Genomic DNA, 18,437 nt, shown 5'->3' with positions numbered 1-18,437 from the left:
AAAGAGGAGGGAGAGAGGCTGTTTATGAGGATGGATGGATAGTGACAGGACAAGAGGGAATGGTTTTAAACTGAGACAGGGAAGATTTTAGGTTAGATATTAGGAGGAAGTTTTTCACAGATAGCGTTGTGACACTCTGGAACATGTTGCCTAAGGAGATTGTGGGTCTTTGGAGGCATTCAGGGTCAGGCTGGATGTGGCTCTGGGCAGCCTGGTCTAATGGTTGGCAAACTTGCACCCAGCAGGGGGGTTGAAGCTCGATGATCATTGTGATCCTTTTCAACCCAGGCCATTTTATGATTCTGTGATTGAAGAACCATCGCCATCAGTCCATGTTTAAGCAATCTGTGAAGGACTTGCATCCTGTGGGAAGGACTCCATGCTGTAGCAGTGTGTCATGGAAGAACGTGAGCAAGAAGTAGCAGAGAGGAAGCATGCTCTGGATCCAGCTGGGACAGAGTTCATTTTCTCTTCAGAGCATCTAGTATGATGCAATGTTTTGGCTTTGGGAAAAAAACGAAACTGGTAACACACGAAAGTATTAGTTGCTGTGGAGCAGCACTGAACAAAGCCAAGGACATTTCAGCTTCTTGTACTGTTCTGGCAGAAAGGGAACCTTAGAGAGCACAAGGAGATGAGAGGAAACAGTAACAGGTCAGCTTACCTAACCTGGCCAAATCGATATCCCATACCACATGAGATCATATGAGGAAACCATAAAATGGAAGAGTTGGCCAGGGGGGCTAAGACTGCTCAGGGACCAGGTAGGCATTGGTTGGCACGTGTTAAGCAGTTTCGTAAAATCACAGAGCTACAGAATCCTTAGAGGTGGAAGAGACGATTAAAGGTCATCTAATCCAACTCCTCTGCAATGAGCAGGGACATGCACAGATAAATCGGGTTGCCTAGGGCTTATCCAGGCTCATCCTGAAACTCTCCAGGGGTGGGGCACCAAGCACATCAGTGGGCAACCTTTTCTTGTGCATCACCACCCTCACTTTAAAAGATTTCTTCCTTATATTTAACCTGAATCTACCCTCTTTAAGCTTGAAATCATTTACTCGCATTCTATCAAAACTGATTTTGCTAAAGAATTTGTCCCCTTCTTTCCTGTCATTTCCCTTTACATACTGAAAGGCCATTATCAGGTCACCTTGGAACCTTCTCTTCTCCAGGCTGAAGTGTCCAAGCTCTTTCAGCTTGTCCTCATAGGAGAGGTGTTCCATTCCATGAATCATTTCTGTAGCCCTCCTCTGGATGTGCTCCAACAGGTCTATGTTTCTCATGTACTTAGGACTCTACATCTGAAAACAGTACTCCAGGTGAGGCCTCACCAGCACAGAGTAGAGAGGCAGGATCACCTCCCTCGACCTGCTGGCCACACTTCTTTTGATGCAGCCCAGGATACGATTGGCTTTCTAGGCTGCAAGGGTGCATTGCTGGTTCATGTCCAACTTGCCATCCACTAGCAGCCTCTTTTTTGTCAAGGCTGCACTCAATCCTTTCATTTCCCAGTTTGTATCAGTAGTGGATGTTACCTCAACCCAGGTGCATGATCTTGCATTTAGATTTATTAAAGCTCATGAGATTCACCTGAGCCCTGTCTTGGTTCCTCCGAATGGCATCCCATCTCTTTGGTGCATTGACCACATCCCACAGCTTGGTGTCATCAGCAAACATCCTGAGAGTGCACTTGACGCCACTGACTTTCATGAAGATATTGAAGAGTATTGTTCCCACCACTGACCCCTCGTGGACACCACTCATCATCTATCTCCATCCAGTCACTGAGACACTGACCACCACTCTCTGGACTTGATCCTGCAGACAGTTCTTTGTGCATTGAGTATTCCACACATCAAATTCATATCTTTCCAGTTTTAAGAAAAAGATGTGGAATACTCTGCCAAAGGCCTTACTGAAGTCCAGACAGATGACATCAGTGGCTCTTCCCTTGCCCATTGATGCAATGACACCATCATAGAAGGCCAGTAGGTCGGTCAAGCAGGATTTGCCCTTGGTGAAGCCATGCTGGTTCTCCTGTATCACCTCCCTCTTAGATGTGCCTTAGCATAGCTTCCAAGAGTATCTGCTCCATGATCTTACCTGGCACAGATGTGAGACTGACAGGTTGATTAGATCCCAGGGTCATCTCTTTTACCCTTTAAAAATGGGTGTTATGTTGCCTTTTTCCCAGTCACCAGGGACTTCATCTAATTGCCACAACTCCTCAAATATCACTGGGAGTGGCTTGGCAACTATGTCAGCTAATCCCCTAGGATACATCTGATTGGAATCCATAGACTTGTGGATGCTCAAGGCCCTCAGGTGGACAGGAATTTCATCTTTGCATAAAGTGAAAGGGACATTCTTCCCCAGTCCTATCCTACCAAATCAAACATTTGAGGGCTGTGTGATGATCAGTTATCAGAGAAAACAGCCTTCTCCTTGTCTGTTATTTATTTATTTACATCTCAACCCAGAAATTCCACTTTGGTTTTCCCAATTGTTATATCCATCTCACTGTGAAAAAGTAAAGAGTGAATAGCTAAATGTAGTATTGAGTATTGAGCTAGAATGTAGTACTGAGCTGTCAGTTGGGTTAAACCACAACAAAGTGTTACAAATTGACCGCAACCTCCATTCCTAGCATTCCTTAGCACTGCGCAAAATAGTGGAAGAAGGTAGAAGAACTGTGACTGAAGTTGAACCTAAGAAGAAGAGGAGTTGAGCAGGAAGGGATTTTAGTATGCTCTCACTATCCCGCTCTACTTGTTTAGCAGCTTTTACGTAAATTACAACATTAAACAGCTAAGCTATGGAATACAATGGTAGACTGCAACAGAAGTTGCAACTTTCTGGTCCAGGTATTGAACAGACCGACCAGAGGCGAAGCGTTGCTGAACCTGCTGCTCACCAATGCGGAAGAAATCATTACAGGTGTTAAGGCAGGAGGCAGCCTTACGCCCTGGTCAAGTTCATGATCTCAAGGGATGTGGGCCTGGCAAAGAGTGGCATCAGGATCCTGAACTTTGGAAGAGCGAACGTTAAGCTGTTCAATGGACTGCTGGCGAAGATCCCCTGGGATGCTGTCTTTAAAAACAAAGATGTTGAGGAGAGCTGGCTACTCTTCAAGGATGCCTTCCTGAGAGCACAAGAGCTCTCCATCCCTCTGAATAAGAAAGCGGGCAGAGGAGGTAGGAAACCAGCATGGCTCAGCAAGGACCTACAGGGCATGCTGAGGGCAAAGAAAGGTGCATACAAGCTCTGGAAACAAGGGTGTGTCACCTGGGAAGAATACAGGGATGCCATCTGGACTTGCAGACGTGGGATCAGGAAAGCCAAGGCACAAGCAGAACTGAACTTGGCGAGGGACGTGAAAAACAATAGGAAGACATTCTACAGGTACATTGGCCAGAAGAGACAGGCCAAAGCAAGTGTACCTCCTTTGGTAAATGTAAAAGGAGAACTTGCTTCAACGGACAAAGAGAAGGCTGAGATACTGAATGAGTTCCTTGCTTCGGTCTTCACTGGCAGCCAGGATTCCAGTACTTCTCATGTCCCTGAGCCCTGCATCCCTAAACCTCTAGGTGAGGACAGGGGCAGTAAATCCTCCACTGTAAGGGGGGAGCAGGTCCGAGACTGCCTCATGAGACTGAATGTGTACAAGTCTATGGGGCCGGATGGCGTGCATCCCAGGGTTCTGAAGGAGCTGGCTGAGGTGGTTGCCGAGCTGCTCTCCATCATATTTGAAAAGTCGTGGCTGTCAGGTGAGGTCCTGGATAACTGGAGGAAGGGTCACGTCACTCCCAGTTACAAGAAAGGGAGCAAGGAGGACCTGGGGAACTACTACAGGCTGGTGAGTCTCACCTCTGTGCCTGGAAAGATCATGGAACAGATCCTCCTGGATGACATGCTTGATCACATGAGGAATGAGCGTGTGACCTGAGACAGCCAGCACGGCTTCACCAGGGGAAGGTCATGCTTAACCAATCTGGTGGCCTCCTATGATGGAGTGACGGCACTGGTGGACAACGGAAAGGCAACCGATGTCATTTACCTGGACTTGAGCAAGGCCTTTGACACGGTCCCCTGTACCACATCCATATCTCCAAATTAGAAGGATGTGGATTTGATGGGTTGACCACTCAATGGATGAGAAATTGGTTAAAAGGCTGCAAACCTTTTTGGTTTTGATGAGGGTGGTCATCAATGGTTCTATGTCCAGGTGGAGGCTGGTAACAAGCGGCATCCCCCAAGGGTCTGTCTTGGGACTGATGCTCTTTAACATCTTTATCAACGAAATCGATGACGGAATGAAGTGCATCCTCAGCATGTTTGCTGACGACACCAAGTTGAGTGGTGTGGTCGACACGGTAGAAGGAAGGGATGGCATTCAGAGTGACCTCAACAGGCTTGAAAGGTGGGCCTGGGTGAACCTAGTGAGGTTCAACACAGCAAAGTGCAAGGTTTTGCACTTGGGCCGGAGGAATCCCAGGCATCTATACAGACTGGAAGGAACAATCCTTGAGAGCAGCTCTGCAGAGAAAGACCTGGAGATCTTGATAGATGAAAAGCTTAACATGAGCCACAGTGTGCCCTTGCAGCTCAGAAAGCAAAGGTATCCTGAGCTCCATCAGAAGAGGGGTGGCCAGCAGGGACAGGGAGCTGGTTGTCCCTCTCTACTCAGCTCTTGTAAGGCCCCATTTAGAGTACTGTTTCCAGGTCTGGAGCCCCCAGTACAAGACAGACAGGGAGCTGTTGGAGAGGGTCCAGAGGAGAGCCACAAAGATGATCAGGGGACTGGAGAACCTCCCCTATGAAGACAGGTTGAGGGAGCTGGGCTTGTTCAGCCTGGAGACAAGAAGGCTGCAGAGTGACTTCATTGCAGCCTTTCAATACCTAAAGGGAGCCTACAAACAGGAGGGGAATCAACTCTTTGAAAGGGTAGATAACTGCAGGACAAGGGGAAATGGTTTGAAGTTTAGGGAGGGAAGATTTAGGTTGGATGTCAGGGGGAAATTCTTTACGGAGAGAGTGGTGAGGTGCTGGAACAGGCTGCCCAGAGAGGTTGTGGATGCTCCGTCCCTAGAGGTGTTCAAGACCAGATCGGATGAGGCCCTGAGCAGCCTGGTCTAGTATTAAATGGGGAGGTTGGTGGCCCTGCATGTGGCAGGGGGGTTGGAGATTCATGATCCTTGATATCCCTTCCAACCCTGGCCATTCTGTGATTCTGTGAAGTTCACTACAGAATCTTATCTTTCCAGTAAGACCAAGCATTTTGTAGAATCAGTATAGCAAGCAAATCATAGGACTGTCAAGGTTTGTTTCAATTGAACTCTGCATTACACAAGAAAATACAGCATTGTGCCAGAATTTCTGTTCTACAAAAGATTAATGCTGAGAAATACTGGTTACATATATCATAACTGAATTTACACTCCAGAATAAAGTCACTCAGAAGAAGAAAACAAGCATTAACAACCATATTAAACGAAGAAAAAAAAAAATTACTGTACTATAAAAATTTGTTAGACACTACTTGTTTTCTGTTGAACACAGTAACAGATAGAGTGGTGGGAAAGAATGAGACATTACCCAGTACTTCAGGAGGCTCTGACTGCAGGCCTTCTGGTTGCTGTCCCTGGAGCACATTAAGTAGGGCTTGTAGGCTCCTGAGACACAAAGATGGATGAGAAAATCTTGTCTCCTTTATCAGTTCAAAAACTTCACATAATCCAACTTCAATGATCTAAAAAAAAAAAAGTACAGGTATTTTTACAATATTGTTAATATGATCATTTTGGCTCTTCAATATCAACATCTGTAGAAGTGCTGTTACAGCCCCTCTTAGCTTTCCCTTACAGCATTCCTGAATATTCTGAAATTATACTTACATTTCTTTCTACTGACTGTTCCATTAACTGTCTTCTCAAAGTCAGTACTTTTAATCATTATGAAGATGAAAGAGAAGTGAGCATTACAAATAAGTAAGCATATTAGAAAAGTTGACTATGCATTTCTATTACAGAAATAACATTAATGATAAGATGTCAGCAGAAGAGTCTTAAAGTCTAGAGCATCTGATTCACTCTTGACTAAAAGCTAAAGAAGAGTGAAATGTGATAACAAAATTGTTAATGGAACTGCCATTCAGCAAAACAGATCCGTTCTGATAGCCAGAGATAACACATACTGGAAGCCTTACAAATATCTTCTCTGTCATTCAAATTATTTCAAATCCTATCTTTCAGAAGTTACTGTTTTAGAACCTGCTTGATTTTTGGAAGACGACAAGAAACAAAAATCAAGTCTTCAACAGCAGTTTTCCTGCAAGTTACACCTTACGTTTCATACAATCGAAAGACTGGAGGAAAACATTCATGGAATCTATGGGGAACAAAAATCTGATCATGCAGGCTAAAGAATATATGGAATATTTTTAGAAATATTATCACTGAAAAGAAAGCATATCTGAAATAAACTGAGAAGTTTATTCTGTTATTCCCAGACAGAAGACTAATAGCTGGTGAAAGCACTGAACCTGACACATGAAAAACAGCAAAGTGATTTGATAAGTTTTCATTATAGTAACTACCTTGTCATCAACTATACATAGTAATATCTTACTTGAATGAGTTTTCATACCTCTTCTCTTCCTAACTCATCTTTTTTTGAAACTACACTATTCCATTTCTCTTACTGATATATTCTCTAACACATGTAATAATATTATTCTTTCAGATTGCTCTTGCAAGTATGCTGTGCATCCCCCGGGTTAAATCCCCAGCAACATAATGTAACAACTTCAGATTACACACAGTACATTTACCTTTGGAAGTTTAATGGGTGGCTCTTTGGATTCCTCTTCTTCATCACTGTCCGAATCCCCACTCTGTACACTGTTCTTTGATGTCAAAGAGACAGATGTTTCCTTTTTTTGCCACTCCAATACACAATGCCGGACATTGCAGTAAACATTAAAAGCTGAAGGGTTGCTATGTAATCTGATATCTGGTATGGTTATTGTACTCTCTAGGTTTTCTGCCTGTAAACAACAAGAAGATTGAATTTTAACAAAAAGAAAAAGTCTGTCTTGCGGTTTAAGTTTCCAACTTTGCTACTTTTGTCATCTCAACTTTGCATCTTTTGTCATCAACCTCAGCAATTTTTGCTGACTAAGTGGTTTTCAAACTAGTGACTGAATTTTCTGTAGAGATATGAATTATATTTCAGGCAGAGAAGAAAGAAGGAAGAGGGAGAAACTTCAGTATATTCCATCTGGCTTTAGTCCCTACCTCTCATGATGTGATAAGGACAGTGAGGTGGAAAATGATAAAAGCAAAGGCAGTGCAGGCTACAGAAAGGTCCAAACCTGTGCCACAGACAAATGACTAGTAGATCTTTGAATTTATCTTCATATCAGTTTTAGTACTATTAATGATTTTTAAAATGCATTATTTACTGTAGCTGTTAATCTATTAGTAAATAAAGATTTAAGCTGTTTGCTAAATGTATGTTAGAAATTAAAAATAACATTGTTTTGTCATTAAATAAAACAAATTGCAGAAGCTGTAGATAGCAAGTTTACATAGATAGAAAATTAACGAAAACCTAATGGACAAACTACTGAACAAAAGAAATCTATAGAGACCCATGAAGTAACAGGACACCACCTTGTCCTCAGAAGCTCTGAACAATGAAGAGTTGGGAAACTGTTTGAAGAAACTACCATTAGTTACAGCCTGCCTTATGCTTCACTTTTTATCTACTACTGGTATGTTACTGCCAGCCACTGCTGAGAAGAACCATAGGGCTCCCATTAAACTTGGAAAAATATTAGGAAAAAACATTTTAAGTTTTGCTGCATACTATCCCTTTCTGCAATAGTAAAATAAGGCAGGCCAAAAGGAAGACTTTAAAACCACCAAAATCCTCAAATAAAACAGTCAGGGTTACACTTTCTCTTAGGCTGCAAACTACCAAAGACTAGGCTGGTATGAAAAAGAAACCAAAACAACAAACAACAGGCTTAAGATATATGGTGTGTATGTAAGGAATTCCCTAAAGCATCTTGATGTATACAAAAGGTACAAACTAAGGAGGGAAAATCTAGCTTAAGAATGTAGGATAACCTCGCTTGAGTAAGTCTAGAAAAATCTGGGGGATGATTAGACTAGTCAGGGTCATGATTACTTTTGTAAGGTTATTTTGTTTTGTTCAATGTACTCTTTAGAGGTGGTGAACATGGAGGGCTTTTGCCTTTTCATTACTCTCTCTCTAAATGAGGGCAAATATTGTGAACCAAATCATTCATTAGGCATGGGAGTACACAGCAAATTTTATTATAATGATATGAAAAAGATTACAGTGGAAATACATAGAGAGCAAGAGTTGGAAAAAAGGACCATAAACTAGAAAGATTAAGGGGAAAGAAGTTTGAGAATCAGTGAATAAGAAAGTATTTGAAAGGGATGGTTTATTTTTCTATGGTAGCCACAGCTTTGAACATCAAAACTCAGTAATGAATAATATTTTTCCTTCACATCTGTTTTAATTATTAGCAGAAACACACAGGCTTCTAAATCAGAGCACTTAATACCATATGTTGCAAAACCTAAAAGAAAATTCAGAACAACTTCATAGTATTTCATCATTTACACAATTTCCTTTTATTTTGTACTTACGTATTATTCAAATCACACTGGTATATATTTGCATAACTTTCTTTTCCATAATTACTACAAAATTATTACAAGCTGAACCATTAAGAAGCAACTGTTTATGCCATTTTATCCAATGAAGTGTGCTAATCTTTCTTACTTGAGTCAGCATTACCAGTAATGCACAAAAACATAAAGACAAATTAAAATATAAGAAAAAAGTTACCTAAAGAAAAAGAGATTAAGCACAACAGATTTTCTGCCATTAAAGAAAGAAAGGCAACATAAGTTTAGTCCTTGTTGAACATAAGTATCCTTAAATTATTAAAGATGCTATTAAAAAGACATTGCACAGTGCAATAACTCAAGATACAGCCTTTTGTGTTACTCCAGTTTAAAACTGTGCACAAATAGATTTACACTGATATCAATGATAATCACTACTACATTCCTTAGAATTCATTTGGCATCAGAAAATTAAAAGGTATGACGACTCTTTTCTCTGTCAAATATTCACATACATGTCCCAAAACTGTTGCAAGTACTGATAAAACAAATACACAACATCAGCTTTCAGCTTTAATGCTAACTCAGTTGAATTTCCCTAATTTAAAAAAATGGGGAATTTACTAAGCATTTTCCTATTTTACTGATAAAGAATTACAAGAAAAAAAATATCAGGGTCATATCAAATACCTCTGTGTGAAGTTCACTCATTTAATTAGTATCACATATTGCAATTACAACTTCAGTGATGAGTTTCCAGTTCCTTCTTGTCAGGAGCTAAGCCTAGTTTTTATTCCAGAACAGTTTAAGTTCTGGAGCAGTTCTGAGCTCTGTAGCTCACAGGCACTTCTTCTGAAATAGGTTGCCAAAAATCATCTCACCAGCACAGATAATTTTAGACATTACAGTGCTAGATAAAATATCAATGCCTGTTCTCTTGCCTATTAATAATAAGCTGACTAATTTTCAAAAATAAACTCATTCCTTATTCTCAATACTTCACTATTAAAAAGTTCCTTACCTAATGCTTTAGCTTTTAAACAGTAATTACTTCAATCATTCTGTTTAATGTCACACTCTTCTGCGAAAGTACACTACAGACAAAAACCTCCCATACAGACTTCACTACAGGCAGTCTCTAAACAGTATAGCATAAGAATGACTCAGAACTAGAATTACATAGATATGATGCAGACCCACTGTTAACATTTGTCTTACTTCATATTTCCACTTCTCCTCCTCCACAATACCTCGTTTCTGAAAACTATAAATTCTTTGAAACTAGAGGCATCCTATACTCCATTTGTTGCACACTTGACAAATCTTAGCCACAATCATTATAATGCACCTTAAGAATAATCTTGAAATACACTACCTTATTTTGGCAGTTTAAATCCACTAGCCTTCTGACTCCACTAAATAAATCCTATTTTGAACAATAAGCTGCTTGATTGATAGCACAGGTTAAAACTGAAGGTGTAACTTTAATTGTTTACTGTCTTTTATTTAGAGGAAAAAAAGTCAGCTAAAATATAAGTCAATGTATACTAATGTTTAGCATTTATCAAGGCAAAAGAAAAGTGCACAGTAAAAACAAGACGTCATTCCATGTTGGAGAGTAGGAAGAATACCTTTGATCCTCATGTTCTTCTTTCTCTCTGCAAACTTTATCATAAGATAAAAACCACTGATAATTTATTGGTAATCAATTTGCTCAAGTCTTTCAGTGGCTTTAAGTTAGGTGATTATAGTTATCAGAATATTTGTAGTTTCCTCTTACAAAACTATCTGTTCAATAGATAGGTTGTATAAGAAACATTTTCTTTGATTTCTTTTACAAACTCAGAGATAGAAGTTGCATATAAAAAAAGCAGAATAATTTTCTGCTTTCCTAGTTCAAATTCAGCGAGTTTTTTTTCTTTGTCTTTTCATTTGGTCTTACTCATTCCCCAATCTCTACCTTGAAGCTCAGGTAGATGGGAGAAGCCTATCAGTGAAGACTGAAGCAAAGAACTTGCTGAGTACCTCATCTTTCTTCATGTCTGTTGAAGCCAGTTCTCTCTTCTCATTTATCAGAAGGGGTACACTCTTTGCCCATGTCTCTTTGGACAAACGTACTTGTAGAATCCCTTGTTATTTTTCATAACTTTTGCTGAGTTCAGTTCCATCTGTGCTTTGGCTTCCCTGATGACATCTCTGCACATCCAGACAGCATCCCTGTATTCTTCCTAAGCCACACCATCCCTGCTTCCACTGCCTGTAAATTTCCTTCCTACTCTTAATTTGACCATAAGGTCTTTGTTCAGCCATGCTGGCACTGCTTTATTTCTTATATGCTGGGGGCTGGAGAGAGCTCTTGTGCTCTCAGAAAGGTGTCCTTAAAGTCCTGCCAGCTCGTTCTGTTTCTACATCCTAAAGAAAGCTTCTCAGGGGATTTCATCCAATAGTTTCTTAAACAGCTGAAAGTTCACTCTCCTGAAATTAAGGGTCCTGACTCTGCTATTTGCCAGGCCTCTATTCCTCAAGACTATGAACTCAGCCCAGACTGCCTTCAATCTCCTCTACATTGCCATGCACCAGGTCTAGCTCTGGTTGGTTTGCATAATACCTGGACCAGAAAGTTATCCTCAACAGATTTCAGAAATCTCCAGGATTGCTTGAAGCCTTCCATGTTGTTTTCCCAGCAAACGTTGGGGTGTTCAAAATCCCCAATAGGGTGAGAGCCTGTGAGCATGATGCCTCTTGTAGCTGAAGAAAGAAGCCTCATCCACAGGCTCCCATTGATCAGGTGGCCTGTAGCAGTTCCTGACCAACAGATGCCCTTTATTGGTGTGGTCCTAGATTTTAACGCACAAGCTCTCAGAGCCACGAGCAGGTTCTCAGAGGCACTCACACAATCTACCCACTTCTTAACATAAAGGGCAACTCTTTCACTCCTCCTGCTTTGCTTATTCCATCTAAAAATCTTGTAGTCTTCAACAGAAATATTCCAGTTGAAATGGTTTTCTTCGTAAAACGGAACAACTAGACTTAATAGCACTCTTCTCAGTTAGCCTTCTGTAATGTTCTAATACACGCAAGGAAAGAAGTGAGAAAAACAGAACCTCTGATCTTTTTTTAAACTTGTTTACCACTCAAACAACCTCATTTACCAAAAGATGAAATCCAAACATAGCCTATTTTCTGACCAATTAATTTCCTTTCTCTTCAACCAAGTAACTGCAAGAATGGCTTGCTCTCAGATGCAACAGAAAGATATCTAATAGAGGAAAGTTAGTCTGTCGTTAAAGATGGTGAACTAGAATAAAGATCTGATCTAACCTGTGTGCAGCACAGAATATAAAACCTATCTAAATTCTTTGAACACTTCAAACATCATTTAGAAAGGGGTTAAGGTCAAAATATCATGTAAAACAGAAGCCTTTGAGAACATTGCCAAATTACTGATGTGTTTTTGAAGAGAAAGATACTTACCTCATGATTTATTTTTTACATCCAGTCATCATCTTACAGTATTTTTTTTCTGCTACATCAACAGTCCTCTCCCAGAATTTCATTCCTTACATTTGTATTAAGCTCAATAAATCAGAACTTAGAACTTCTGCATAAACTGAACATGAATGCATCCCCTTTTGATCGCCGAGGTTTGCTGCTTCGGAGCTGCCCCAGGCAGAGCTGAGGCGGCTAATCGCGGGGTGCATAGGGGACTCGCTCGGTTTTCCCTCATCCAGGGATTCCCGAGGCATCGGTGCAGCCCGGCACCTCTCGCGAGAGCGGCTCACGTGGCGGGGGCGTTGCCAGGGTAGCGGCGGGAGATTTAAACGGGCGCAAACCCGGAAGAGACCCTTTTGATCGCCGAGGTTTGCTGCTTCGGAGCTGCCCCAGGCAGAGCTGAGGCGGCTAATCGCGGGCTGCATAGGGGACTCGCTCGGTTTTCCCTCATCCAGGGATTCCCGAGACATCGGTGCAGCCCGGCACCTCTCGCGAGAGCGGCTCACGTGGCGGGGGCGTTGCCAGGGTAGCGGCTCTCCATTCCCTCCTCCCTCCCCCCCCTTATAAGAGCGTTGAAGAGGGCAGTGGCGTGCCACTGGCCACCCAGACGAGGAGGAGGGGTTTTTGTCTCTGTGAAGAGGGTGATAATTGCGGTTGCACTCATCAACGACCTGTAAAAGAGCATGGGCAGATCCAGCACTTTCAGTAACAGGGCGGAGCTATTAGTCACACTTGGTAACGCTACTCTGATTGTGCTGGTGCTAGTGGGTCTGCTGGATTGCCATGGCTGTGTCCCGGCGGAAGGCTACTGCCAGGAAACATGTGAAGACCCAGACAGAGGTCCCCTGCACATGTAAGAGGAAGGCTGTAGCCAAGAAAAGCGTGGCGACCCAGACTGAGGTCCCAAAACAGCATGCTAGCGTTCAGGTTGCTGGCTGCAATGAGTGCCAGAGTCTGGCCCTTGAAGTGCCAGGCAATGGAGGCAGCGCCTGTGTAAGGTGCGACCAGGTAAATGACCTTCTCGGTCTGGTGGCCTGCCTGAGGGAAGAGGTGGAGAGGCTGAGGACCATCAAGGACTGTGAAAAGGAAATTGACTGGTGGTGCCAGGCCCTATCGGCCCCGAGGTCCCAGCATGCAGCTGTGGCTCCCTATGGGGCATGTGGCCTCCAGTTGCCTTACAAACAGGTGATGGAGAGGAATAGACAGTCAGACTGTGCTCCGGATACAGTGAGCCCCCAGTCTGCTCCTACCCCTCACAATACTTATGTAGAACTAGGGGGTGTGGGACTGGGACAAAACTCTCCCAAAAGGGCAAGGTGATATCCACTGCTCAGTGGCGGAGCCTCTGCCCTGTTGTTGCCGAGCAGAGCAAAGCTGTTTGAGAGAGAAGGTGGAAACATGTACCTACTCGGCGTTGCCCCCCCAGACCATGCTCAGCTCCCCAGGTGCCTCTGCGGAATAGATTTGAGGCCCTGGAATCCGAGGGAGAGGTGTGTGCAGGTGTGGAAGGAGGCCCACCTGTGAGGGTGCCTCGGGGGAAGCGGTCAATCCCGCGCCTCAAGACATCCTCCACCCGGAAGGATAGAAGGGTGGTTGTCATAGGCGACTCCCGGCTGCAAGGAACCGAAGGCCCTATATGCCGGCCCGCAGAGAGGTGTGCTGCCTCCCTGGGGCTCGAGTCAGAGACATTGCTAGGAAACTTCCCAGACTGATCTGCCCTTCTGACTACTATCCACTATTGATAGTACAGGCTGGCAGTGAAGAAGTTGGTAAGAAAAGCCTGAAGGCTATCAAAGATGACTTCAGGGAGACAGTGGAGTTCAAAGGCTTGGAGAGGGGTGGAGGGACTTCTCTTAAGTGCCTGTATACTAATGCGCGTATCATGGGGAATAAACAGGAAGAGCTGGAGTTCTGCGTGCGGTCGCGAGGTCATGATCTCACTGCGATCACGGAGACGTGGTGGGACAGCTCGCATGACTGGAATGTTGTCATGGAGGGCTATGTGCTTTTTAGGAAAGATCGGCTGGCTAGGCGGGGTGGTGGAGTTGCTCTTTATGTGAGAGAGCAGCTAGAATGTATTGAACTTCACTTGGGGGAGAGTGATGTAGCAGTGGAGAGCTTACGGGTGAGAATCAAGGGGCAGGCTGGTAAGGGTGACACTGTTGTGGGTGTGTACTACAGGCCCCCTGATCAGGAGGAGGAGGTTGATGAGGCCTTCCATAAGCAACTGGATGTAGCGTCACGTTCCCAGGCACTGGTGCTTATGGGGGACTTCAATTATCCAGATATTTGCTGGATGACCAACATGGCCAGGCATGCACGGTCCAGACGGTTCTTGCAGTGCGTTGAAGACAACTTTCTGATGCAGGTGGTGGAGGAACCGACGTGGGGAGGGGTGTTACTGGACCTTATTCTCACCAACAGGGATGGACTTGTTAAGGAAGTAAAGGTTGGGGGCAGTTTGGGTTGTAGTGATCATGAGATGGTAGAGTTCAAGATCCTGAGTGGAAGAAGCAAAGCAATAAGTAGGATTGCTACCCTGGACTTCAGGAGAGCCAACTTCGATCTCTTCCGGGACCTACTTGGAGCTATCCCGTGGGCTCGGGTGTTAGAAGGTAAGGGGGCCTCTGAGAGCTGGTCAGCATTTAAACAGCTCTTCTTCCAAGCTCAGGATCGGTGCGTCCCTGTGAGCAAGAAATCGGGAAAAGGTGGCAGGAGACCTGTGTGGATGAGCAAGGAGCTCATGCGCAAGCTCAAAGGAAAGAAGAAGGTCCATGAAATGTGGAAAAAGGGTCTGACCACTTGGGAAGAATATAGGAATGTAGTCAGGGCCTGCAAGGATGCAACGAGGAAGGCTAAAGCCCGCCTGGAATTGAATCTGGCTAAAGTGATAAAGGATAATAAAAAAGGCTTCTTCAAGTATGTTAACAGCAAAAGGAAAACTAGAGAGAATGTGGGCCCCTTAATAAGTGGAGGGGGGCATTCTCGTAACGGGGGATGCTGAGAAGGCAGAGATACTGAATGCCTTCTTTACTTCCGTCTTCAGTGAAAAGGCTCTCCCGCAGGAATCCCACAGCGTGGAGATTAGTGAGAGGGTCTGGGGAATGGGAGACTTCCCTTTAGTCAGGAAAGAGGACGTGCGTGAGCGCCTAGGCAGTACTAAGTTCCACAAGTCCATGGGACCTGATGGGGTGTATCCACGTGTGCTGAGAGAGCTGGTAGAGGTCATTGCTGAACCACTCTCCATCATTTTTGAGAGGTCTTGGACAACAGGGGAGGTCCCTGAAGACTGGAGGATTGCCAATGTCACTCTGGTCTTCAAAAAGGGCAAGAAGGAAGATCCGGGTAATTATAGGCCTGTCAGCCTCACCTCTGTCCCTGAAAAGGTGATGGAACAGCTTGTGCTGGATACCATCTCCAGACAACTGGGAGAAAAGGAGGTTATCAGGAGTAGTCAGCGTGGGTTCACCAAGGGGAGGTCGTGCTCAACCAACTTGGTGGCCTTCTATGATGCTGTCACATGCTGGGTGGATGGGGGAAGAGCGGTAGATGTAGTCTACCTTGATTTTAGAAAGGCATTTGATACTGTCTCCCACGACATCCTTATAACAAAGCTGAGGAAGTGTGGGATAGACGAGTGGACAGTGAGGTGGGTTGAGAACTGGCTGACTGGCAGAGCGCAGAGGGTCATCGTTGGTGGTGCAGAGTCTGGCTGGAGACCTGTGACCAGTGGTGTCCCCCAGGGGTCTGTGCTGGGTCCGGTCTTGTTCAACATCTTCATCAATGACCTTGATGAGGGGATAGCGGCCACCCTCAGCAAGTTTGCTGATGCTACTATGTTGGGAGGATTGGCTGACACGCCTGAAGGCTGTGCTGCCATTCAGCGAGACCTGGACAGGCTGGAGAGCTGGGCAGTAAGAAAGCGGATGAGGTTCAACAAGAGCAAGTGTAGGGTCTTACACCTAGAGAGGAATAATTGCATGCACCAATACAGGCTGGGGGATGAGCTGCTGGAGAGGAGCTCTGCAGAGAGGGACCTGGGCGTCCTGGTGGACGACAGGTTGGCCATGAGCCAGCAGTGTGCCCTTGTGGCCAAAAAGGCCAATGGCATTCTGGGGTGCATTAAGAAGAGCGTGTCCAGCAGGTCGAGGGAGGTGATCCTCCCCCTCTACTCTGCCCTGGTAAGGCCTCATCTGGCCAGTTCTGGGCTCCCCAGTACAAAAAAGACAGGGATCTCTTGGAAAGAGTCCAGCGGAGGGCCACAAAGATGGTGAAGGGCCTGGAGCATCTCCCCTATGAAGAAAGACTAAGTGAGCTGGGTCTGTTTAGCCTTGAGAAAAGACGACTGAGAGGGGACCTGATCCAGGTTTATAAATATCTGAGGTGTGGCGGCCATAGTGGTGAGGCCAGTCTCTTTTCAGTGGTACGTGGAGACAGGACGAGGGGAAACGGACATAAGCTGCAGCACAGGAAGTTTCGCACGAATGTGCGTAAGAACTTCTTCACGGTGAGGGTGACGGAGCACTGGAACAGGCTGCCCAGGGAGGTTGTGGAGTCTCCTTCTCTGGAAATATTCAAGTCTCGCCTGGACGCCTACCTGTGCGACCTGGTGTAGGGAACCTGCTTTGGCAGGGGGGTTGGTCTCGATGATCTCTAGAGGTCCCTTCCAACTCCTACAATTCTGTGATTCTGTTATCTCACTGGAAGTACATTCTTCTCCTTAGGCAGCTTCCAGTTTTTCATAGTGCTAAATTCATGTCTAATTCATATTATTTGTCATTCATTTTCTGTGTAAAAGACATTTTATTGGTAAAGCCAAAATACACCAAATTCACACGGAAAACTTAATTATATCTCAATTAAAAGAATAAATATATATATATATACACACACACACACACTGAAGTCCAAAATCAGTTAAAAGTGCTAAGTGATTATAACACAACTCCAGCTTCTAACAGAATAAGGTCCAAACCACTGGGCTGTAAAAGACACCAATTAATTTTTACCCTTAAAATGTTAAAACGTGAATGCTTAAATGGTAAGACTAATTTCCAATTTCTCAACAATTATTCTTTTTCTCCCCTTTTCAATTAACTCAGTTTTTTCTTACTCAATTGTCATTTTCAGTAAGTGCAGTGTATAGATAGAATTTTGCAGGGTTCATTCAGCTTATTCTTAATTTAAGGTCCACCCCCATCCTTTAGTAGCACAGTAACAGGAAGCTGCCATCTATATTTAAACTTCAGTTAATATAAAATAAACTGATCTCTATTTCTCTTCTTCAGAATGAAAAAGCTTATCAATACAGAACGATCTGCTCTATTATGAGACTTTAAATGGAAACCCAGGTTTTTCTAAAACATGTCTGCTGTCAGACATTCCCATGCAGAAATGACCATGATGTTTATTCTGCACTGGTAAGCATGAGAATACATTGAAAAGCATGATGGGGATGAAAGAAAACAAAACATGACCACCAACACATTTTGTCCCTAAATGAAGTTTAGTAGTCTAAAGAGATTAAATCAATTTTATTTTTCAGGAAATATTCAATTTCCTGCTATCAAGCAGGAATAAGCTGGAGTGCTTCTCTACACCTCTGTATCTGAGGAAATATACAACTCTTTTATCCATCTTAAAGATGGCACAGAATAGAGGCATACAGAACAAAGCATGGAAAAAAAATCATTATGACTTTCCATGAGTGGAAAAATCCCACCTAACATTTCACACAGAAGCTGTTTTAAATCCAAGAAAAATCTTGGAAACAACCCTTCCTAGTCATGATGTGCAAGATGATTGTTTAGTGCCATATTTATAACTACTGATGAGAGCCAGGCATTAATACATTCATATCTTCTCTGGCCATTTTCAAAGGATAAATCCATTTATCCAAGGCAAATGAATGAATCCAAGAAATATATTGGACTATAAAGCTTGTGGGGAACAGCAATTCTAGATTTAGCTTCCTAATTAGTAGTTCCACTAGGGCACAACTATATGAAAAGTCAAGTTTCCCTTTGTATAGTAACTGTAATTAAAAATGAAGAGCTAACTTATTTTAAAAGCACAAATTTCTGTCACAAGACAGAACATATAAAGACAAACAACATCCTGCGCTGTTTGCTCTAATTTCTAATTTGGTTTTCTGTGTTTAAATGGGTCAACTAAAAAGGATGAAGAAAACAACTAAAAGTTTTAAAGTGACTGAAAATTAAAAGTTTTGTTTGGACTAGAAGTACTTAACTGTCCACCACTGAAAAAATAGAAGTT

The 18,437-nt window shown here is 43.4% G+C and overlaps 1 protein-coding gene across 17 annotated transcripts in view; it reads right to left on the bottom strand.

Moving 5' to 3' along the window:
- MYCBP2 (MYC binding protein 2) overlaps window positions 1-18,437 on the bottom strand; it is a 216,164-nt gene that overhangs the window by 171,453 nt on the left and 26,274 nt on the right. For all 17 annotated transcript variants that reach the window (XM_085215694.1, XM_085215695.1, XM_085215696.1 and 14 more), the window contains exons 3-4: window positions 6,833-7,048; window positions 5,599-5,752 (exon numbers count right to left, since the gene is read on the bottom strand). In XM_085215694.1, coding sequence (XP_085071820.1) covers window positions 5,599-5,752; window positions 6,833-7,048 — 370 coding nt within the window. The remainder of the gene's footprint in view (window positions 1-5,598; window positions 5,753-6,832; window positions 7,049-18,437) is intronic.

Source organism: Meleagris gallopavo, chromosome 1 (assembly GCF_905368555.1).
Source record: "Meleagris gallopavo chromosome 1, MGAL_WU_HG_1.1, whole genome shotgun sequence".
Taxonomy (NCBI): Eukaryota; Metazoa; Chordata; class Aves; order Galliformes; family Phasianidae; genus Meleagris; species Meleagris gallopavo.
This window is presented reverse-complemented; position numbering and strand designations above follow the sequence as displayed.